This window comes from Moschus berezovskii, chromosome 12, assembly GCF_049115385.1.
Source record: "Moschus berezovskii isolate FMDL1 chromosome 12, NW_MosBer_1.0, whole genome shotgun sequence".
Taxonomy (NCBI): domain Eukaryota; kingdom Metazoa; phylum Chordata; class Mammalia; order Artiodactyla; family Moschidae; genus Moschus; species Moschus berezovskii.
The window spans coordinates 43504389-43525575 of record NC_142471.1 but is presented as its reverse complement, the minus strand read 5'-3'; the positions used below and the strand labels follow the sequence as shown (position 1 = coordinate 43525575).

General features: G+C 45.7%; 1 protein-coding gene across 3 annotated transcripts in view; it reads left to right on the top strand.

The window, feature by feature from the left end:
• The window catches only part of FRMPD2 (FERM and PDZ domain containing 2), a 106222-nt gene that overhangs the window by 71098 nt on the left and 13937 nt on the right, over positions 1–21187 (top strand). For 2 of the 3 annotated variants that reach the window (XM_055425962.2, XM_088842084.1), the window contains 12 exons: positions 748–958; positions 3439–3539; positions 5078–5170; positions 6072–6179; positions 6272–6388; positions 9193–9398; positions 11593–11697; positions 12760–12853; positions 13686–13771; positions 15878–16025; positions 17920–18134; positions 20474–20572. In XM_055425962.2, the coding sequence (XP_055281937.2) occupies positions 748–958; positions 3439–3539; positions 5078–5170; positions 6072–6179; positions 6272–6388; positions 9193–9398; positions 11593–11697; positions 12760–12853; positions 13686–13771; positions 15878–16025; positions 17920–18134; positions 20474–20572 (1583 nt within the window). Of the gene's footprint in view, positions 1–747; positions 959–3438; positions 3540–5077; positions 5171–6071; positions 6180–6271; positions 6389–9192; positions 9399–11592; positions 11698–12759; positions 12854–13685; positions 13772–15877; positions 16026–17919; positions 18419–20473; positions 20573–21187 lie in introns of those variants that run through there. The other variant, XM_088842083.1, reaches the window with a different exon arrangement.

Sequence of the window (21187 nt, the reverse complement as noted above, 5' to 3'; positions counted from 1 at the left end):
TTTCTTTGGGATTGGAATGAAAACTGACCTTTTCCAGGGCTTTGTATAAATCCTAGTTAATTTAAGGAATCTATCAAATCCAGTTTCTTATGAATGACATAAAGAGTGAAGTGGTGAGAGTCACTCACATTCCTGGGCTCATGTTAGGGATTTCATCAAAATCATTTGTTACCTCTTTCTGCAAGAAGGGAGGGAGGGCGTTGTTAAAACTGGAAGACAACACATCTGATCTATTTATATTTCAGAAAATCGGATATTAAATATTATTAGTAAGGAAACTAAGCTGTGTAGAGATGAAAGATTATGTTCCAAGGGCAGAGAGTAATCTTGGGAGCTCAGGTAATCTGCAGACCTATTTGTTAATGTTTGGAGGATGGTTTGTAAAGGCAGCGGGCAGAACGGGTGGCGGCAGTTAATTTTACACAAGGCTCTGCTGGCACTGTGACACTGCCGTGAACTGTGGCTCAAAATCCTGTCAGCTGCCGGGGGATGGAGGGTATCCCGTCTCTTCCTACCTGTGTGTCTGAGTTTTCTTTCCTTAGTGAGTGCTGACTAGGCAGACTTGGCATTCTCAGCGCTCATCACAGCAGCTCCACGAGCCAGCTTGAGGAAAAATAGGTCCTTCCGTGCAGATAAAGAAAAGCCGGGACAGCACCTGGGGCCTGTGATGTGTTGCTGCCATAAGAGTGATGGAAGCAGCATCATTCTTGTGGATATTTATGTTTATCTGTTTCTGCCACATTTCAGATTCTGATAAGTGTGTGCAAATGGCCAGTCTGAGTCTTGCACACCTGGCCCAGTCCAATCAGCTCACTTGGATTCAGAGACTGTCATGCTCAGAAAACGCGCTGTTCGTACCCGGCCTGGAGGATGCTGCAGGAGGCCTGCTGCACAGGTCACTGGATAACGTCACCATGGACCCCAGCAAGGGGACAAGGGCACAAGGACTCAGGGGCAGGTGGGTTTGACACATCTGTTCTCTGGGCCTGAACCACCATGTTCTTGGTGCTCTGGAGCAATCCCTATGTGAAGACATTGTTTAAAGGAGGTCAATGTCTCAGGGAAGTATGCATTCATTGGGTAATTATCAATTAAGTCCACAGAGATTTCCCGAAGGCTGTCTGTGGGCCAAATCTATGCTAAACACTCTAAGGCAGATATCCCGTGTTCCCCTGCTATGTTGCTCTGTCTTTTGGTGGAGAAAGAGCTGGTGATGATATGAAATTGATGAGGACAAAAATAAACAAGTTGTAGTAGCCTTTTTGGGTTTGTCATGAACCAGGTACTGTTCTAAACACTGTACCCATCAAAGACTTTAACCTTCACAACCCTACAAAGTAGTTTCAATTTTTTCCCATTTTGAGGCTTGAACACACACAACTGGCCCTGGAATCTGTACTCCTAACTGCTACACTCCTGCTTCTTTCTTTGTTGATGAATCACTTGTAATTTAATTTGCAAGGGAAAATAATGAGCTTATCAACATAACTCTACATTATAACACAATGATCCATAAATTTTAAAATAGCCTATAAGTTGGATTGCACTAACATGGTAAGTTCTATAAATAGCACAGATTCACAGGCAGCATGTGACCAATGAAGATGTTATAGGAGCTGTTCTTTGGAATGAGTTATACATCTGTTTCAGCAAGAGGAAATGGTGGTTGATTTGGATTGTGATGCATATATTATATCTTAAAGCAATTCACAGAAAATTATGGCTCCCAATTCTGTTGATGCATCACCATATACTGCAAACCCAATCAATAATGATGAAGCAAAACTATCTATTACTGTGTAACAAACAACCAAAGCACAGTGGCTTAAAATAACAAGCATTTTGTTATTCTATTTCACAATTTTCTGGGTTACAAATTTAGGGCAGGGCTTGGCTGGCTGATTCTTCTCCTCTTGATGGTACTCATCTGGACTGGTCTGAAGCCTCCAAGACTGTGTTATTTACGTGCCCAGCCCCCTGGTGGGGATGACTGGGATGGTGAGCTCAGCTCACTTGATGGATTAAAAGCTCAAAGAAGCCATGACTGACTCGAGGCCATCTTGAGAATGTTTTGACTGCAAAATACCCTTCCAGTGACCTGCTAGTGGACATGCCCATGAGGGGACTGGCAACATTGCATGGCAGCCAGTCTTCTCAATCGAAAGCTGAATCAGAGTCCTCAGTAATCTCCTCTACTTTTAGTTTATGAATGCCAGATTTTCAGAAGCCTTAATGACTCACATCAGTCAGTCAGTTCAGCCGCTCAGTTGTGTCCTACTCTTTGTGACCCCATGAAACGCAGCACGCCACGCCTCCCTGTCTATCACCAACTCCCGGAGTTTACCCAAACTCCTGTCCATTGAGTCGGTGATGCCATTCAATCATCTCATCCTCTGTTATCCCCTTCTCCTGCCTTCAATCTTTCCCAGCATCAGGGTCTTTTCAAATGAGTCAGCTCTTCGCATCAGGTGGCCAAAGTATTGGAGTTTCAACTTCAATATCAGTCCCTCCAATGAACACCCAGGACTAATCTCCTTTAGGATGGACACTGGTTGGATCTCCTTGCAGTCCAAGGGACTCTCAAGAGTCTTCTCCAACACCACAGTTCAAAAGCATCAATTTTTCGGCGATCAGCTTTCTTTATAGTCCAACTCTCATATCCATACATGACCACAGGGGAAACCATAGCCTTGACTAGATGGACCTTTGTTGACAAAGTAATGTCTCTGCTTTTTAATATGCTATCTAGGTTGGTCATAACTTTCCTTCCAAGGAGTAAGCGTCTTTTAATTTCATGGCTGCAGTCACCATTTTCAATGATTTTGGAGCCCCCCAAAATAAAGTCTGACACTGTTTCCACTGTATACCCATCTATTTCCCATGAAGTGATGGGACCAGATGCCATGATCTTCGTTTTCTGAATGTTGAGCTTTAAGCCTACTTTTCCACTCTCTTCTTTTACTTTCGTCAAGAGGCTCTTTAGTTTTTCTTCACTTTCTGCCATAAGGGTGGTGTCATCTGCATATCTGAGGTTACTGATACTTCTCCGGGGAATCTTATTCCAGCTTGTGCTTCTTCCAGTCCAGTGTTTCTCATGATGTACTCTGCATATAAGTTAAATAAGCAGGGTGATAATATGCAGCCTTGACATACTCCTTTCCCTATTTGGAACCAGTCTGTTGTTCCATGTCCAGTTCTAACTGTTGCTTCCTGACCTACATACAGGTTTCTCAAGAGGCAGGTCAGGTGGTCTGGTATTCCCATCTCTTTCATCAGAGGTTATGGAAAACTTTCCATGAAAAGAGAATAACCAGATCAGCCTTTGACGGCATCTGTGGATCTGCTGACCGATAGAGCATTTGACCACCACACATACTCTGAATGGTGGGAAGTTGCCTCCCAGGGACCTCTTATCTAAACTTGTGTCTTTCTCCACAGCCCCTGCCTTGGCCGAGAGCAGCTGGAGCGCCTCTGTTTGATTCAGAAGCCAACAACTTGTGACACTCTCTCTAGGCAGCCTGCTCAGAGCATGCGCACAGGTACAGGCCAACCATCGGCCAAGTAGGGGTAAAGGAAACCTTACACATTATGCTTGCTTTCAGTCTTTTGCCATCACTTCATTTTGCTTCTCCAGTAATGTTCACAGTCTTTTTGTTTTTCCATTAATCTCAAAACTACTTATGGTTGAGAAGAGCCTTGTTGTCCACTTTTGGCTTGGGCTGGGCACATCGATCGGAAATATGTGAGCACTGGCCAAGATTCTGAGCACTCTGGTCCAGTGTGAGGAATACCTGCCATGGAGAGGCATGGTTAGAAAAATGCTTCATTCATTTTTGCTACAACTCTTCATCTTCAGTCCGAGAATATCATCTCCCACTACTTACCTGAAAGGGGATTCCCTGGTGGCTCAGATGGTAAAGAATTTGCCCACAGTATGGGCGACCTGGGTTCAATCCCTGGAAAATTCCCTGGAGAAGGAAATGGCAACCCACTCCAGTATTCTTGACTGGAAAAGTCCATGGACAGAGGAGTCTGGCGGGCTACAATCCATGGGGTTGCAAAGAGTCAAACACGACTGAGCAACTAACACTTGCACTTTCTCTTACCAGAAAGCATATACAGGGCAGGCAGCCTCCCCCTTTGTCATATACCCTCTAGGAAGGTCCCCAGTGGGACATAAAGATTCCTGAATTAGAGAAGATATTTATATGGGATGAGCATTAAGTCTGGGACTGGATCTGGAATACCACCAGGTGGCTCTATACATGACCTGTGTGCCAGTCCCATTATGGTGCCCTGTGGGAGGGAGTGATGTGGAAATCCTTGAGGTGTGGGTTACTGTTTGGGGATTTTTCCATGTGCTCTGTGATCAGCATTGGAATGCCCCTTAGGGCTCTGTCTTGAGTCCCCTGCAAGACCCAAGCTGGGGGAAAACTTGCAGGGTGCCTCCCCTGGACTTTGAGGCCACATCACCCTTGGTGGTGAGAGGCCAACAAGAGGAAGGCTTTGCTGTCTCATCTCTATGCTCCAACTTTAGTTTTAGCTTTCATTGTCAGCAAGGTTGTACATGCTCAGGTGCTCAGCCGTTTCCGACTCTTTGTGACCCCATGGACTGTAGTCCTCCAGGCTCCACTGTTCATGGGATTATCCAGACAAAAATCCTGGAGTGGGTCACCATTTTTTCCTGCAGAGGATCTTCTCAACCCAGGGATTAAACCTATGTCTCCTGCATCTCCTGCATCAGCAGGCAGATTCTTTACCATTGTACTCCCTGGGAAGCCCTGTCAGCAAAGTCATCTCTGCTCAAATTCTGTCTTATCCTAAGACCAGTGGAGGAAAAAAAAATACCTGTAATAAGTGGTGCAGAACAAGCACATGGCCCACCTTGCCTTGCCTCTGCTTTTGATGAGCCACCACTGACCCAGTGCGCTCATCTGGTATGCGTCCGGTGATCCATGCCCAGTATTATGCGTGTACACATGCATATGTGTGTGTGAAATGCTGTTCACCCCTTTTGCATTACATCTCAGATAATTTTGGGAAAAAGCACAATGTGTGGCTTTGTTTCCATATCTAGGATCACGGAATAACAGGAGAAGGAGCTTTATAGCTGAACCAGATGGAGAAATTGTGCATGTGACTCTGACCCGGGACCCACACCGTGGTTTTGGTAAGAGGGCCCCTGGTAGAGGAGTTCCAGTCTCTCTCTCTCTGGGCAGAAAGGAGGTGTGTGCCATCTTCCCATTAGACTTTCCTACTCCCTTTTCCTGCCTGTCCTTTTCCAATCTGCCTTTATTCAGTGATCACTTCTTTTCCTTCCCTTTAAATATCCCTAATGAGTAATGCGACTTTGGGGACAAAAGTTTCCTTTTGGATCCTATAAGATTTTGGGGTGCATATCTTGCAAATTTAAGAACAAGGTAGAACAACAATTTTTCACCTAACACCATTTCTTAGTATATTGAAATTCTTAGTGATGGAGAAGAATAGACAATATTTTCACCTCTTACAATTTACCACATTTGAAGACCCCTAAGAAATCCCATGGATGGAGGAGCCTGGTAGGCTGCAGTCTGTGGGGTTGCTAAGGGTCGGACACGACTGAGCGACTTCATTTAACTTTTCACTTTCACACATTGGAGAAGGAAATGGCAACCCACTCCAGTGTTCTTGCCTGGAGAATCCCAGGGATGGGGGAGCCTGGTGGACTTCTGTCTATGGGGTCACACAGAGTCGGACATGACTGAAGTGACTTAGCAGCAGCAGCAGCAAGAACCTTATTATAACCTTACAGGAAATAAGGCACTGAGAGAAATTACTTGAATAAAAATCATCTTTTTCTTATCTCTGATTATGTACTGGAGCAAAATCCATGTACATTGCTGGGCTTTAGCTGTGCTTCTGAAAGGGAGACGATCTACTTTTCTCCATGTGTCATGGCAGAGTAGAAAGAGCTGTTTGAAGATCAGAGGGCCTAGGTACAAATATCAGCTGCATAATCTCAAGTAAATAACCTAACCTCTCTGAGCTGCAAAATCATTATCATCTTCTTTAATATAATTGGACTACAGGCTTTGTGATTAATGAGGGGGAAGATGTAGGCAAAGTCGATCCTGGCATCTTTATATCTTCTATTATACCTGGGGGACCAGCTGAAAAAGCCAAAAAGATCAAACCAGGTATGTCTTTTTAAATTGCCAGAGATGCTGCTTTAAGGAATTGCTCTTTTTCATTTTCTTGATGGGATGATTGAGATGTCTTATTCTTCCAGGAGGGCAGATACTAGCCCTGAATCACATCAGTCTGGAGGGCTTCACATTCGATATGGCTGTTAGAATGATTCAGAATTCTCCTGACAACATAGAATTAATCATTTCTCAGTCAAAAGGTATGTCTTCATCTGCTTTCAGAAGCTGGAGAATCTTTATTCTCAGGAGTGCATCTTTACCTTCTGGGACTGAGATTTTAAGTCGTGGAGGTCTGGTTTATTACTTTCCCCGTGGTAATGGGTTTGGCACAAATCAATAAACTCCACAATTTCAGGGCCAGCACAGGCTCTACCATTGCTTGTCCTGCTGAATGGGAGAAGCCTACCTTAGTTCTTTATCAGATGCAGCCGTTTTGTATTTTGCTGCCACTCTTCTTGCATGACAGGGAGGATCTGCTTTCTGTCACCCAAGTCCTTATTGAAAGTGGTTGCTGGGGGATTTCTGCATAGTTGGGGGCATAGGTGTGGCAATCAAAAGGGAAGGAGATGGGGGTGGGGGGCTACTCACATAACAAGCATTCTGTTCTTATTTCATCAAGGCTCAGCATGTTACAGGTCAATCAAGAGAGGTTTGTGTTTTTTTAAAGATGTTTTTATTCATCCTTTAGATAACTATGTGACAATTATCTATTATCAAAAAGCAATATTACTATGTTTATCTAGGGCAGATTTAGTGGGGGCTTGATGGAAGTAATGGGGAGATATTAACATGTCTTTCCCTCCCAGTTACCTAGGCCCTCCACTGCTTTTTGGTTGGATGATCCTGCAATTTGCCAGCAGACTGCTTACAAAGCAAGGCTCACACTCCAGAGCTTTGTATAATTCCCTCTCATGTACACCAATGCTTCAGGCCAGCATTTCTGGTTCCTAAATGTAGTTGCCCCCTTTGCCTTGCCCACGGAAAAATCTCTCTCATTCTTGCACGTGTGCACACCATCACCACTTGGCTTTCCCAGGTGCTGCAGCTCCCCCTGGTCCAGAAGCTATGGGGAGTGGGAGAGGTGGTAAAGCTGGGGCCTCAGACATGTGCCTTTCATCCTGTGTTTAGAGCTGACCCAGGAGCCTGCCCAGCCCTTCCAAAATACCAGCCACAGCTTCCTGCTTTATTGGCTTTTGTTTATTGTCACTGTCCTTCCCACATTATTTTAGCTGTCCTTGGTTTCCCTCTACATATTCCACAGGAAGGACAGAAAGGAGAAATCAAACCATCCTTAAATCAAGATACATAATGCGGTTGAGCTGGAGTCATTTGTGTCAAGGGTGCCTGCTGGATTGGGGGGTGAACTGAAAGTGGCACCCCAAATCTGTGAGGCTCAAAATTACAGTCTCGTATTAGAATTTTAGATGACAGAGTACCCACAGTGCCTCTGAATTACATGTACCCCCATCCTGGGAACCTACCACCTGTTAGTAACTCTGCCTGGTCACAGCTGGAGTTCCTCGACAAGCTGCTACCTTTGTTGGAGGAAGATGTTTTCACAGAGACTCCAGCTGGTCACTGTGGGCAGAGGCTTGATCGCCAGAAGTTTCTATCTGGTTGGGGTGCTATTGGGGGAGGTGCTCTAGATTGGAGGTCAAGAACAAGACAGATATTATTCCCTCAGGAGCAGTCATCACCGTTTACAATAAAATGAATTTTAATTACCCATAGAGGGTCTCCTAGCTTGTATTTCCATTAGGTAGGACATACGTTGCACAGCTTGACATTTTAATCCAATCTTAAGGCCTGTCCTCATCTCTTGTCGAGGGTATGAAAGAAATTGAACAGATGCTTCCAAGATTGCCAGAGGACAATGGCAGTAGAATCTGAATAAAATGGCCAGAAATAAGGCATTACTGAATGGTGGCTCCACCACTCTCTACTGAATATCTTTAGGATTGAACAACTTCTAATCTAATTCATTAAATTAAGTTCATTCATTGGATTTGGGCACTTTCTTGGGTGGTAATGAGTCTGTATCAAAAGTTGTAAACTTACTTGTGTGTCTATATATCCAGATTTAAAGAAAATCTGTGTTCCTTCCTTCTGTATACTGGGATCTCGTTGGATCACTAATACTAACATATAAATAGTAAATACATGTATCCAGGCTCTTAGTACCAAGTACTAAGCTGTAATCTCTCTCTCCCTCTCTCTCTCCATATATAAACATCTTTCTCTATATATAATCTCTAAGCCTCACCAACCCTGTGAAGTAGTTGATATTATTTCTATTTTAGATATAAGGAAATTGAGGTCCAGAAATGTGAATTACCTTGCCCAGGGTTTTACCTATTGATTCTTTTTCAGGTTCTTTCCTCTGCTTTGTGTCAGCTCAAGGGCAAGACATGGGGTAAAAGGGAATCAGTGGCCCAGTCTTCACCTGAAAGGAGTCCACCATCAGTTAGTACAAAGTTGCTCCCAGTGACTGGACACTTTGGTCTTTGGATCATAGGGTGATTACAGGTGTGATCAGCAGGGACCCTGGAAGAGGCCAGATTTAAGAGTGCTGCCACATGCTGGTTATGGGGTCTCGGGCAAGATTCAATCCTTTTCACTTTGCTTTCTTATGTTTGAACTGGGGTCACACCTTCCTGGTGGGTATGTAAAAAAGATGGAAAGATACATATGTATGTGTGTGTTTGGTGCCCCATCACATGACAAGAGCTTAGTAAGGGGGAACTGCCATTGTAACTGTCCGTTGCTCCTGTGTTTTCATAATTGGGTCACACCAGCTCTATTTAAGATTCTAGAATATATCCAGAATCCTCCCTTCCTCTACTTTAAATGCATCATCTTTCATGAGGTGCTAAACTCACAAGGCTCCCAGCTGCTATGAAAGATCTCTCCATCACTGGAGGAAAACACAGTGCCCCACATAGAAATGCCACCAAGACACCACCCTTTTCCAGGCTGTCAATTTCCTCTTGGCTTGTTTTTCTAGGTGTTTGTGGCAATACCTCAAGCGAGGAGAAGAACAGCACAGCCAATTCAGGGGTATTCTCTACAGACAGCCTGAGCAATGGGCACCAGGGAAGTTTTTCATCACACACACAAGACCAGGAGAGAAATATCGAAGAACTGGAAATGGCTCAGACTCAGAGTTTAATGCCCAGGTTGAGACCTCAGCTGTCTGCTCTGCCATTAAAGGTAATCATCCTCTTGCTTCACTCTCGAACCCAGAGTAAAGAGAACAGGCTGTGGAGCCCAACAGCTTTGGCTCAAAAGTTCTTTGTTCTCTATTTGCCACGTCAGGCGGACCCTCTGACCCTCAGTTTTCTCATCTTCAAAATGGAAATAAATGCTCACAGTGCATGGTTGTTGAGAAAAACATAAAAGGGAAAAGGTGAAACTTCTAGTGCAGTGCTGGGTCTCAGTGTTCGAGGTTTCAGTGACCCCAGTCACTAATTAAAACTGTGGCTGGTAATGATTGGCTGCTGCCAAGGCCAATGCAGGGACAATCAGACATCTCTCTTTGTTGGCCTCTAGTTGGCCCTCAAGCTGCAACTCACTGGCTTTGCTCTTGACCACACACCAAGGAGGAAGACGACAAAGGCTGGCTTTGGCGTTCAGAGAGCTGTCCGCTTTAGTTCCTGGGCCCCACACTCCAGCTGTGTTTCACTGACACTGGATGGAAAGGTCTCCTTGCCCCACTGGACCTCTTTCCCTTTTGCTCTGGGACCCATGGAACTGTGTCAGTTGTATGTCTTCTGGTTTACTCCGCCTCAAAGCCCTGTGTCTAGAATGAAACTCTGTTCTCCTTCATCTCACACACTGCAGCCCCAGTTGTGTGGCTTTTGCACATCAAGCAATTCTGACACTAACGGGCTGGAATTAGCACCAGATCCCACAGGTGAAGGACTAGTTCCTGGAAATGGCTCCACTTCAGACCACAATCAAGTCGTTGGTCCCCAGGTTACCCACACTCTTGTCCGACTTGGCTGAAAACTGGAGTTCTCTGTAACCGCCTCCTTGGGTTTGTTAATTTCCTAGAACAATTCACAGAACCCAGGAAAACAGTTTCATTCAGAAACGGTTCAGTTTCAAACAGAAATCAGCCATTGCTGATTTATTGTGAAGGACGTTTTTAATAGAAACAGGCACATGAAGAGACACACAGGGTGGTCTAGAAGGGTCCTGAGAGCACAATCTGCTGTCCCTCTGGAATGTGGGTGTGCCATATTTCCTGCATAGATGGGTTTATCAACACAATAACTATGAATTCCATACTTTTAAAATGTTTATGGAGGCTTCAGCACATAGACATGATGGATCATTAGCTCAATCTCCAGCTGCTCTTGCCTCCCCAGAGGATGGGGAGTTGGGTGGAGTGGAAAGTTCCAAGCTTCTGGTCACCAGTCCCCATCCTGAAACTGTACAGGAAGCCAGAGTCCACATTTTAGAACCAAAGACATTCTCCTCACCCAGAAAATTCCCAGATATTTGAGAGCTCAGTGTCAGGAACTAAAGTCAAAGACCAAATATTAGTATCAAAGATATTTTTTTAGCTTACTTCAGCCTGTTTATTTTCTATGTGCTAATTGTATTTTCTGACAAGGCAGACCAGGAAGTAGCTAAGTCAAGGAGGCAGATAGGACAAAAGACTGGGAGTATCTGTGGCCCCATCTTCTTGGCACAGTTCATTGAAAGATCTTCCCCATTAGAAGTAGTTTGATATGGGCAGGTATGTCTTATCACTGCCATCTCCCCAACTTTTACAGTACCTGGCTTATAGTGGGTGCTCAATTAACATTGCATGATTGGAAGGATGACTCAACACATCATGCATGTCACAGCACTGAGCGGAATGCCTGGGATGAGGTAGATAATTTTCTCTTCTGTCCTTCCCTCATGCATTCACTCACTGTACAGTAGAGATCCATGCAACTACTCTTGCTAGAGATGGCTGAAGATCCTCCTGAGGTTTTCTTCTGCTGGGAAAGCTGCTATGTATCTGGTATCCAGCATGCCCTCACTTGAATGGTGTCATGTCTGTAGGAAGTGTCTGAACGACTTCAGTTCTCATAACAATATTTGCATCTCAAGTAGAAACAGAAGGGAAACTATTGAGTCCTTGTTAGGTGTTGGGCATCATTCATACTCACTGTTAGAAGGAGATCTCTCATTCCAATTCTGTGGATTGGGAAACAAGGCTGGAGAGACCAGGAGACAGGTCCAAGTTTCATATAAGGAATCCTCTGTTGGCCCAACCCTAAAATTTATGATTTGTTTTAGTGTGCAATTTTTTCCTCTGTCTCTTGAGAGCGAGGGAGAGGTAAGAGATGCCGTCTGCTTAGCCAGGGCCAGCCTTCACACCTTCTCTCTTTCTGTTTGTTTGTGGCAGGGTGCTGGTTCTTCCTGTCCTCCGTCACCTTCAGAAACGAATGCCAGCGAAATTTACTTTGTGGAGCTGGTTAAAGAAGATGGGACACTTGGATTCAGTGTGACTGTAAGAATTTCTAAGAGAGTTTGAAAAGTAAATAGTTGAAAGATGTTCAACTGGAGCTTTGGTGGGCATTGCACTCATATGCCAATCTCTAATAACCCAGTGCCCATTGGGTACAAGAGCACACCAGAAGTGATGAACCAAGAAAATCTGTGGGAGCCTCAGTGAAGAGTAGGAGTTGAAAGTGAAACTGGGGGACTAACAACAAACTTGGGATGAGCAGACACTCCAAAGAGCATGGTTGGAATTAAGGTTACACTGGACAATAAGGAGAGGGTAGCAGGGTGGGGGTTCAGGGACACAAGCCAAAGATGAGTGGGATTGTCTCCAGTCATCCACAGCAGGGACACAGTGGGGCCTCATGCTCCCATGTCCAGGGCCAGGACAAAGTCAGGTTGGCAAGACTTCTATTCAGGATGGACACTGCATTTGATTCTTGAGCTCCGTCTGAAGGATCCTGGAGGAGTGAGGATAGAAACTGTACATAAATGATATAATCCCACTGAATCTTTGTATGCATGTACATACATGCATGGAAAAATTAGAAGAAAAAGGCTTAGATCTTTGTCTAGTGACGGTATGGACCTTAGTGATCTATTGTTAAGTTAAAAATATAACAAATAACTACTACAGAACACTGTGTAGTTGATTTCTACCTTTGCATACACAGATCAACACACAAGCATATGGGACAGTCCAGGCACCAGCCTTTTGGATCATAGCTGTATCCACCTTTGCTGGTCTCTGCTTATGGAGACACAAAGTGGTACATTGATATGATTCATTTCTGAGCATCTGCCGTGGGCCACTGCTGGGCTGGATACAGCACAACTCTCTCATCCAGCTCATATTGTTATACTTCTTATGAGCATCTAACCTTCCTGCTCAGTGGATAATATAGCCTAAACAAACAAGTGAATATATAAGATGGTGTCACATGGATAGGAGGTGATAGGTAGAGTCGCATGGCAGATGGGGGCTCTCTGAGTCAGGGAGGTTTTGGAAGCCCCTTTAGGAGGGGAGCAAATGGCTGGTGAGGTTTTTTTTTATTATTATATTTTCCAGGGAGGAATTAACACAAGTGTGTTCTGTGGAGGTATCTACGTGAAATCCATCGTTCCCGGAGGGCCAGCTGCCAAGGAAGGGCGGATCCTGCAGGGTGAGGGATGGGCTCTGCATTCTGGGGTGTGAGGAGCCCTGGCGTGGGGGTTGCAGCCTGCAAGCCTTGCCCAACTCTCACTCTGTCCCCTGTACAAATGATTGTCTCTCTAGCTTTCAGTCTTTTCACCTGGAAAAGATGATTTAGCCTGGCCCACCTACCTGCCGTAACATGGCACTCAAAATACTTGGGAAACACAGATGATTTTAAAATATGAGATTTTAAAATAAGCTTGTGGCCATTCGGCTTTCATGGGAATAGTGCTCCCCATGGAAGACGAAGTAGGCATCGGTGACCCCCCCACTTTAGTGTCTGGGGAGAACACCAGCAAGCCTCCTATCTGCCCTTCCTCAAGCCCACTGCTCTGAAGGAAGGGGGAGAGTTTTCACTGCTCTCCAAAATGGTCAGAATGGAGCTAAAAAATGCACTGAGATCTTACCTACATACATTTCCCCGAGAATTCCAGTGTCCCTGGCATCAACCAGGTCTTCCTGACCTTTTTTTGAAATAAAAAATATCCTGGAGATATGAATGTTACCCGAAAGGGACTTGCAAAAACTTTCAAAAATAGTCTCATGGGAAGTTAATAAAAAGGACAAGGCTGTGCTTGTTAGTTGGCTTAACTACTCTGTGAGCCAATGACAGAAGTTTCTAGGCCACTGAGTGTGGAGGTGTTCACAAGGGGCCAGTACTCAGGCCCAGTCGGGGCTCTTCCCAGCTTCGCTCCCTGTTCCTCCTTGAGGCTGCATGGAGAGGTGCTGGGCAGGGTCTCCCCAAAGAGTCCTTCCTGCAGCTTGAGGAGCTCGGGGACATGACATCTTCCCCCTCCCAGGTGACCGGCTCTTGCAGGTGGATGGAGTGAGTCTGTGCGGCCTCACCCACAAGCAGGCTGTGCAGTGCCTCAAAGGCTCTGGACAGGTGAGTGCAACATTACTGGTTACTAGGGAGCTTCCCCCACTCCAGTACTCTTGCCTAGAAAATCCCATGGATGGAGGAGCCTGGTAGGCTGCAGTCTGTGGGGTTGCTAAGGGTTGGACATGACTGAGCGACTTCACTTTCATTTTTCACTTTCACACATTGAAGAAGGAAATGGCAACCCACTCCAGTGTTCTTGCCTGGAGAATCCCAGGGACAGGGGAGCCTGGTGGGCTTCTGTCTATGGGGTCACACAGAGTCGGACATGACTGAATTGACTTAGCAGCAGCGGCAGGGAGCTTCCCATCCCTCCAGAGATTTCCTGGCAACAGCAGAAGCCTCAGTTGCCTCTGGGTGCAAGAGGAGTAGGCAGGAAACAAACGAGACTTTCTCTTCTGTCTGCTTTTTTTTCCTTTCACATCTACCTTTTAGCAACACTTTTCCCTGGAGGTGTCAAAGTCAGGAGGAAGCAGGCAGATGTTCCCAGGCAGGGAAGCTCACATCCCATAGAGAGCCCTGAAAATCTTACTGTCACTTGCCTAGAGTCTGGAATCAGACAGTTGGACTGAGCTGATGCTGCGAAGGGACTTCTCCTGCCTGGCTCCGGCCGTCCCCTCATACCCTCAGCTCTAGCCGTAGCTGACCAATGCCTCCATCTGCTCACAGGGTCTCTCAGCACTTGCCTTGGCACGCACTGACACCCCACCACACCCCAAGCTCGTGCAAGTCCCATCATCTTGTGTAATTATAGGACACACTGTCCTGGGGGTCCTCTCATGACAATGACGTAGAAATCAAGATGCCCAGAGCATTAACTTCTAAGTTCTCTTTCTGTGCAGTATCTAGGCAGCATCTGGATGTTATTGTTCTCTGTCCCATCCTCCATCTGAGAGTGGGAGCCTCTGCTTGCCACAGTGTCCTAAGCCAGAGAGCTGGGGTCTCCCTCTTGGCAACTGAGCAATTGGCAGAAATGCAGAGGACCCCTGGGACCCCCTCTGGCAAATAGAAGCAAGGAAGGGCCTCCTTTTGCTTCCTTGCCCAAAGCATTCTTCTAGTTTGTGGTGAGATTTACTTGTCTTGGTGACCATGGTTGACATATCTTGAAAACAGAGTCATCATGTATTAGTATTCTCTATTCTTTAGAATTTTGCTAATGGGCATGCTTAGAGAATGTATTTGGCCAACCTGCTAGTGGTGATGATAGATAGCAGCTGTCACTCTGGGGTCACAGGCTTGGTGCTGAATGACCATTGCTGCAGGAGGATGTTGGCAGGGTCGGGTTCCCTGAATGGAAGCTTAGAATTTCTCAAAAGCTTCCAGGTAATGTCTAGTCATGGGATCATGCTCTGGGTAATGGGAGCATACAGTGTGGGGAAGAAGGATGGGAAACTGAACCGGAAATAAAGAGGAAGGCCGGATTGACATAAACATGGGATACTGTCCGAGGGGTTGAATTTTAGGTGATGGAAAACACTGAAGACTTCTAATCAAAAGTGTTGCATGTTCAACTCATGTATTATTTTAATCCACCAATAACCTTGAGGGAAATGGATTGAAGGAGGAGGAGATAGGGTCCAGGACGTCAAGTGAGAGGGCACTTGCTCCAGTTCAGCTGGCCATTGGCAACAGGAGAGGGAATGGAGAAGGGAACATTGTGGGGGGATGTTTCTGGTGGAGAACATGCAAGCCTTGAAGCCAGATGTGTATTTGGAGGCTGGAAGGAAGAGAGTTGGGCTACTGCAAGTGTGGCCCCTGGGAGATTAGCTGAGGGACAGGTCTGGGTTCTGAGAGAGCAAAGGCAAGAATAGGAGTGTCTTAGGCAGAATGAGGAGGGGGCAGGAAGGGTGAGCGAGACAAAGAGGATGATTTGGCCTTGAATATACTGAAATGGAAGTACATGCATTACTTCCAGGATCATTTGTCCGATAGACAGTTGGAAATGTGGCTCTGGACCCCAACAAATAGGCTAGATTGGAGATTTTGATTTGAGATTCAAATGAGGCAGCTACTGGAAGTATCAAAAAAACTATGAAGCGTTTGCAGTGTGGAGGGAGAGGCTCCTGGTTGCCATATGAGGTGTAAATTGAGTTCATCCACCCACACTTCTAGGTTGCAAGACTGGTCTTAGAAAGAAGAGGCCCCAGGACTGCACAGCAGTGTCCTTCTGCTAATGACAGGACGGAAGATGAGTGCACGGCTGTTTCCTTGGCAACAGTCTTGCCTGGAAGGCCCGCAAGCAGTGTCTCAGCGACAGATGGTGAGAGGAGAGAGAACTGAGTGTTACTATTGTCATGTCATCCTGTGCTGCTTTTGAATTGTCATCTCCAAAGGGAAAGCAGGAAGGCTTCATCTGGGTTCTCAAAAGATAATGAGCAGTGGTGGTTATAATGGAGCCGACTTGCTGATGTGATGGAAGGCAATCTAATAAAATATTTCTGGAGAAAAATGCATTGTCCAAAATATGATGACCAGGTATAATTATGCCCCAAAGCCTTCTGAGGTTTTCTGATCAGCTGCTGGAATGCTTGTGTATAAGTGTTTGGGGTTGAAATTGAAATGAAAGGGTCATGCCTTTTCTGACCAAATGTCCATATCTCAGCCAAGATTTTTGTGGCAAAATCTGAGGAATGCTGAGGTGGGTGAGGAGAGGAAGGTGCTCAGAAACCTAGCCTAGTTATTAGCATTTAAAAAAGCAAACCCATGATCAGTTTACAGGGACACTATAGCACATCTTCTGATGGATTGCCTTTCTATACTTCCCTATGGTTTTGTTTCCTGCTAGGAAGACACTTATTCCCTCAAAATATCATGATTTGGAGCTTAACCGCTTTTCAACCCCTTTATAGAGATTTTTCTGAAGGCATAAGTCAGGTTGAATACACATGGTGGAGGGGGGAAGGTGTGTGCGTAAAATAAGCCTGTTTGCTCTTTCATTGTTGCTCAGCTCACTCCACTGAGGACCTTTGAGAAACTGTCTACAGAGTGAGCTACAGTGGTCAGATGATGATGATGGTGAAATTGGCCATGTGACATACCTGAACCTAATTGCTTCAGACACTTTCATTCTTGCCCCAAATCCTAGTTTATAAATTAGTGCTCTGTCCCTCTACTGGGGTGGCACAGGCAGACTAGGGGAGGCCTAGAGACCTCTTTGGCTGCCAGACTATAAAAATTCCTGAGTTTGTGTCCACCTTGTGTGCCTGGAAGCAGTTGATTTGTCTATGATCAGTCCATAGGGCTAAACAAAATGGCAGCAAAAACATTTTCATAGAGTTGGCCATAATTATTGTCATGGTCTAATTATTTCAAAAGTTTTTTCCAAGTACACTAAAATATGACTGGAGTTCCAAAAGTGTAACAGGAATATATGAGATACAAGTTTTATTAAATGATAAGGGTCTATTGTACATGGCTATACATTGTATCTTTACATATAACTTTGTTGGCTGTCTATAATCACTCTGTCTAATATGGTAACCACTTGCCCATGTGGCTATTGAATGCTTGAGGTGTGGCCAATCCAAACTGATAAAATACATACTCGAGTTTTAAATATTTAGTTCATAAGAAGAATGTAAAATACCTCATTAATAATTTTTTTCACATTGATTGCATGTTGAAAAGGTAATATTTTAGATATGTTGGGTTAAACTTTGAAACTACATATGTAGTTTGCATATGCAGCTCAGATATTTCTATTGGATGGTGCTGCTAAGTCGCTTCAGTCATGTCCGACTCTGTGCGACCCCATAGATGGCAGCCGACCAGGCTCCACCATCCCTCGGATTCTCCAGGCAAGAACACTGGAGCAGGTTGCCATTTCCTTCTCCAATGTGTGAAAGTGAAAAGTGAAAGTGAAGTCGCTCAGTTGTGTCTGACTAGTAGCGACCCCATGGACTGCAGCCCACCAGGCTCCTCTGTCCATGCGATTTTCTAGGCAAGAGTACTGGAGTGGCTTGCCATTGCTTTCTCCGTATTGGATGGTATTGACCTATAAAATGTATAATAGACTCTGTATAAAAGTGAACAAAATGAAATCTTTTAACATAAAACAGAAATAATTCATCTGTTTGACAATTTGCGTTTTGAGGCTGGCAAATTTCATCTGTAATTTACTGAAGGATGGATCTCATTCACATCCCATGATACAGGCCCCAAGTTTGAAGTCAAGCTAAAAAAGAATGCCAGTGGTTTGGGATTCAGTTTTGTGCAGATGGAGAGCGAGCACTGCGGCCACCTCAAGAATGATCTTGTGATGATTAAGCGGCTCTTCCCTGGGCAGCCGGCAGAGGAGAACGGGGCCATCGCAGTTGGTGACATTATCCTGGCTGTGAATGGAAGGTCCACGGAAGGCCTGGACTTCCAGGTGGGAGGATGTGAGGGTTGCAGTCCTGTTTGTGGACTAAGGTTTGTGAGCTGAGGACGTTCCTTTCAGGGCCACCCACCCTCAGTGAGGAATACTGTGGGCTCCTGGATATCACATCTGGAGTCTGAGCTTGAATCACATAAAGAGAGAAATTGGCAGAACATCCTCATATTAAAATTTTCATCTCAATTCTTAAGTATCTGACCTTGAATAAGCCTTGTTTCGAGTTAGGTTTGTAATGAAACTCAAGATAAAACTCTGACTTCTGAGCTAAAGGTCTCCTAATACTCACTTCCAGAGGTGGGCATGAAGTTTCAGTGGGCCACTGTAGGTCCTTTTCTACTCTCTTTCCCATTTTGCTATTAAATTTACAGCTTTGACATGCAGAGTTGTGTAAGTTGTTGTGTTTATGGTAAAAAAAAAAAAAAAACGTAATGAAAAAGAAAGTAAAAAGTGGGCACTAAAGGAGAAGAGGGCATCGGAGGATGAGACGGTCAGATGGCATCATCGATTCAATGGACGTGAATCTGAGCAAACTCCAGGACATAGTGCAGGACAGAGAAGCCTGACGTGCCGCAGTCCGTAGGGTCACAAACAGTTAGACATGACTTAGTGACTGAACAGCAACAACAATGTTATGGCATAACATCTCAATGAAATATTGTACATATCAGTCAAGGTCCTGGTAGAAACTGGACCATTTGAGAAAGCTTAATAAAGGTGAGGAGGTTGTTGGGAAACTCAAGGAAAAGTGTAGAGCCCTGGGGCTGAGAACAGTGGATGCAGTTATCTACCCTCTCCCCCAAGTCCAGAGGGAGTGGGTAGAAGCAGTTACCAAAGCGCAGAAGCTGAGTGAGCTGGGTGAAGTAGACTCGCTGACATGAGCTATGAAATCAGCTGAGAGATTATTCCATTATTCCACGATAACCCCATGGGCAGGAGAGCAAACCTGGACCTCCCTCTCTTCCTCAGATCTGACCCCTGCTCACCCAGCAGAAAGCTTCCCTGTAGCCCATGATGCGGGTTCACCTCCAGGGCACAGAGCAAGGTGCATGAAGGAGGGATGGGGAAGGGTGGAGAATCCTCAGAACAAGATTAAAGAGGGGATGTCTCCATCCATCCTGCATCCTTCTTCATCTGATCCAGGAACTGTCCTCTGAGAACTGCTGCCGGGCCAGCAACTGTATGAGGACCTGAAGACACACAGATGGACAGTTTGCAGGGTCTCAGAACTCACGGGGCTGGTGGGACAGACAAGAGAACAACACTCACTGTGGAAAATAAGTGTCATGAGAGAGAACAGCCCCTGCTCCACTGCCTGCACAAGGGAGCCGGGAAGGAGCCCCTTCTGTGGTAGTCCATTGTAGCTGGGGGTACTGAGTAGGATCCAGGTCAGTGGTTCCCAGGTAGGGGTGAAATTGCCTCTTGGGACATTTGGTGAACCCCAGAGACACTTGTGGTTGTCACAGCTAATGGTATCTAATGGGTAGAGACCAGAGATGTTGCTCAGCATTCTGCCATGCACAGGACAGCTCTGACAACAAAGTTATTCAGCCTAAAAGGCCAGTAGTGCTGAGACGTTGAGAAGTCCCTGTCTAGTTAGGTAATAAGAGCTCCTCAGGCAACCTCATGCCTGGGGCTTTGAGAGAATGGCTTGGAGCAAGAGGTTCACCGTGGTGGGAGCTACAGATGTGGGTGCAGAGAGGAGCAAGTGGGAGAGAGACAACAGCAGGTAAGAAGCTTATGTTGACAGTGAGCTGAGCCAGAGAGGGGGTTCAGCAGAAGAACCTGATGATATCTGCATTTTGGAATGATTGCACATTAGCAATGTGGAGGAAGGGAGGTGGGTGAGGGTGGAGGAGCCAGGGAGCAGAGAGGAGGTCACTGCAGTGTCACAGGTGAGAAGTTTCGAGGGTCTGAGCTGAGCCTGGGCAGAAGCTCGGGGCTGAGGGTCAGGCTTTAGAGACTGGAGTGGGGGTGTTTATGTGACAGATGGCTCCTGATATGAGCGGGGTAGAGAAGTAATGAACATTGAGATGGGAAGAGTCATTTGCTAGAATCACTCTTTCTCTCTGAAGAAGAGGCATCAGTATTGGCAGATGCTGCTGTGAAAAGGCCCTGAGCAGACCTTGGTCATTTAAAGCTCATCATTTTGTGGCCTTGGATCCATGCATTTGGAGAAGTCAGGCCCACAGCAGTGCTCTCCAAAGTTCTCTGCAGCCAAGAAACAGAACGAGGTAGGCAGAGGAGGGGCCAGAGAGATAGTGGGAAACACAGAAGAGGATACCCCCACAGCCAGGCCAGCGCTATAACTAACCATAGATTTTGGTTTCTGGTAGGAGGTGCTCCATTTACTTAGAGGAGCCTCACAGGAAGTCACGCTGCTGCTTTGCCGACCCCCTCCAGGTGTGCTGCCTGAGATGGACCAGGGCTGGCAGGTAAGGGGTGCTGCCCTCTGCTCTCTCCCCATGCATCATGTTCAGGCACCCCTTTCTTGTCTGGTGGGTCCTGAGAAGCCTAACTTTTGCCTTCAGTAGGGTTCAATGCCATCTTATTTCACTGAGGCTGGAACGTAGCTCACCACCCTAACCTCAATTAGTCTGTGACAAGCTCATAAGGCCCTGACTCTCTCTTCCTCTCCCTGCTTCTGCCTCTCCCAATATTTGGGTCTTCCCATAGTTGGTTACATATTTAAATCTTGACTGTGAAACTTCTAGAGCTGGGTTCTCTGGCATCAGAGGCAGCCAGGTGTCAGAGAGGGGAAACCAGGAGCAAGGAGAGTACATATAAAACCAGACAAAGGGGAGGTAAGAATTTCCATTCTGAAGAATGAAATGGAGGGGAGAAATAGGAAGGGTCTAAGTCCACTCTTCTAAAACATGAATTAGGCATGTATGGTCTGGTGCAGAGAAGAGAGACATTGGAATCTGGAAAATTCAGATTGTTAGGTTGATGCCTGTATTAGGTTCTTGGGAGAAATATAAAAAGCAGGATATGTGTGTGCATGTGTGGAGAGAGAGAGAGAGATTAGGGAATTGACTCAGGTAATCGTG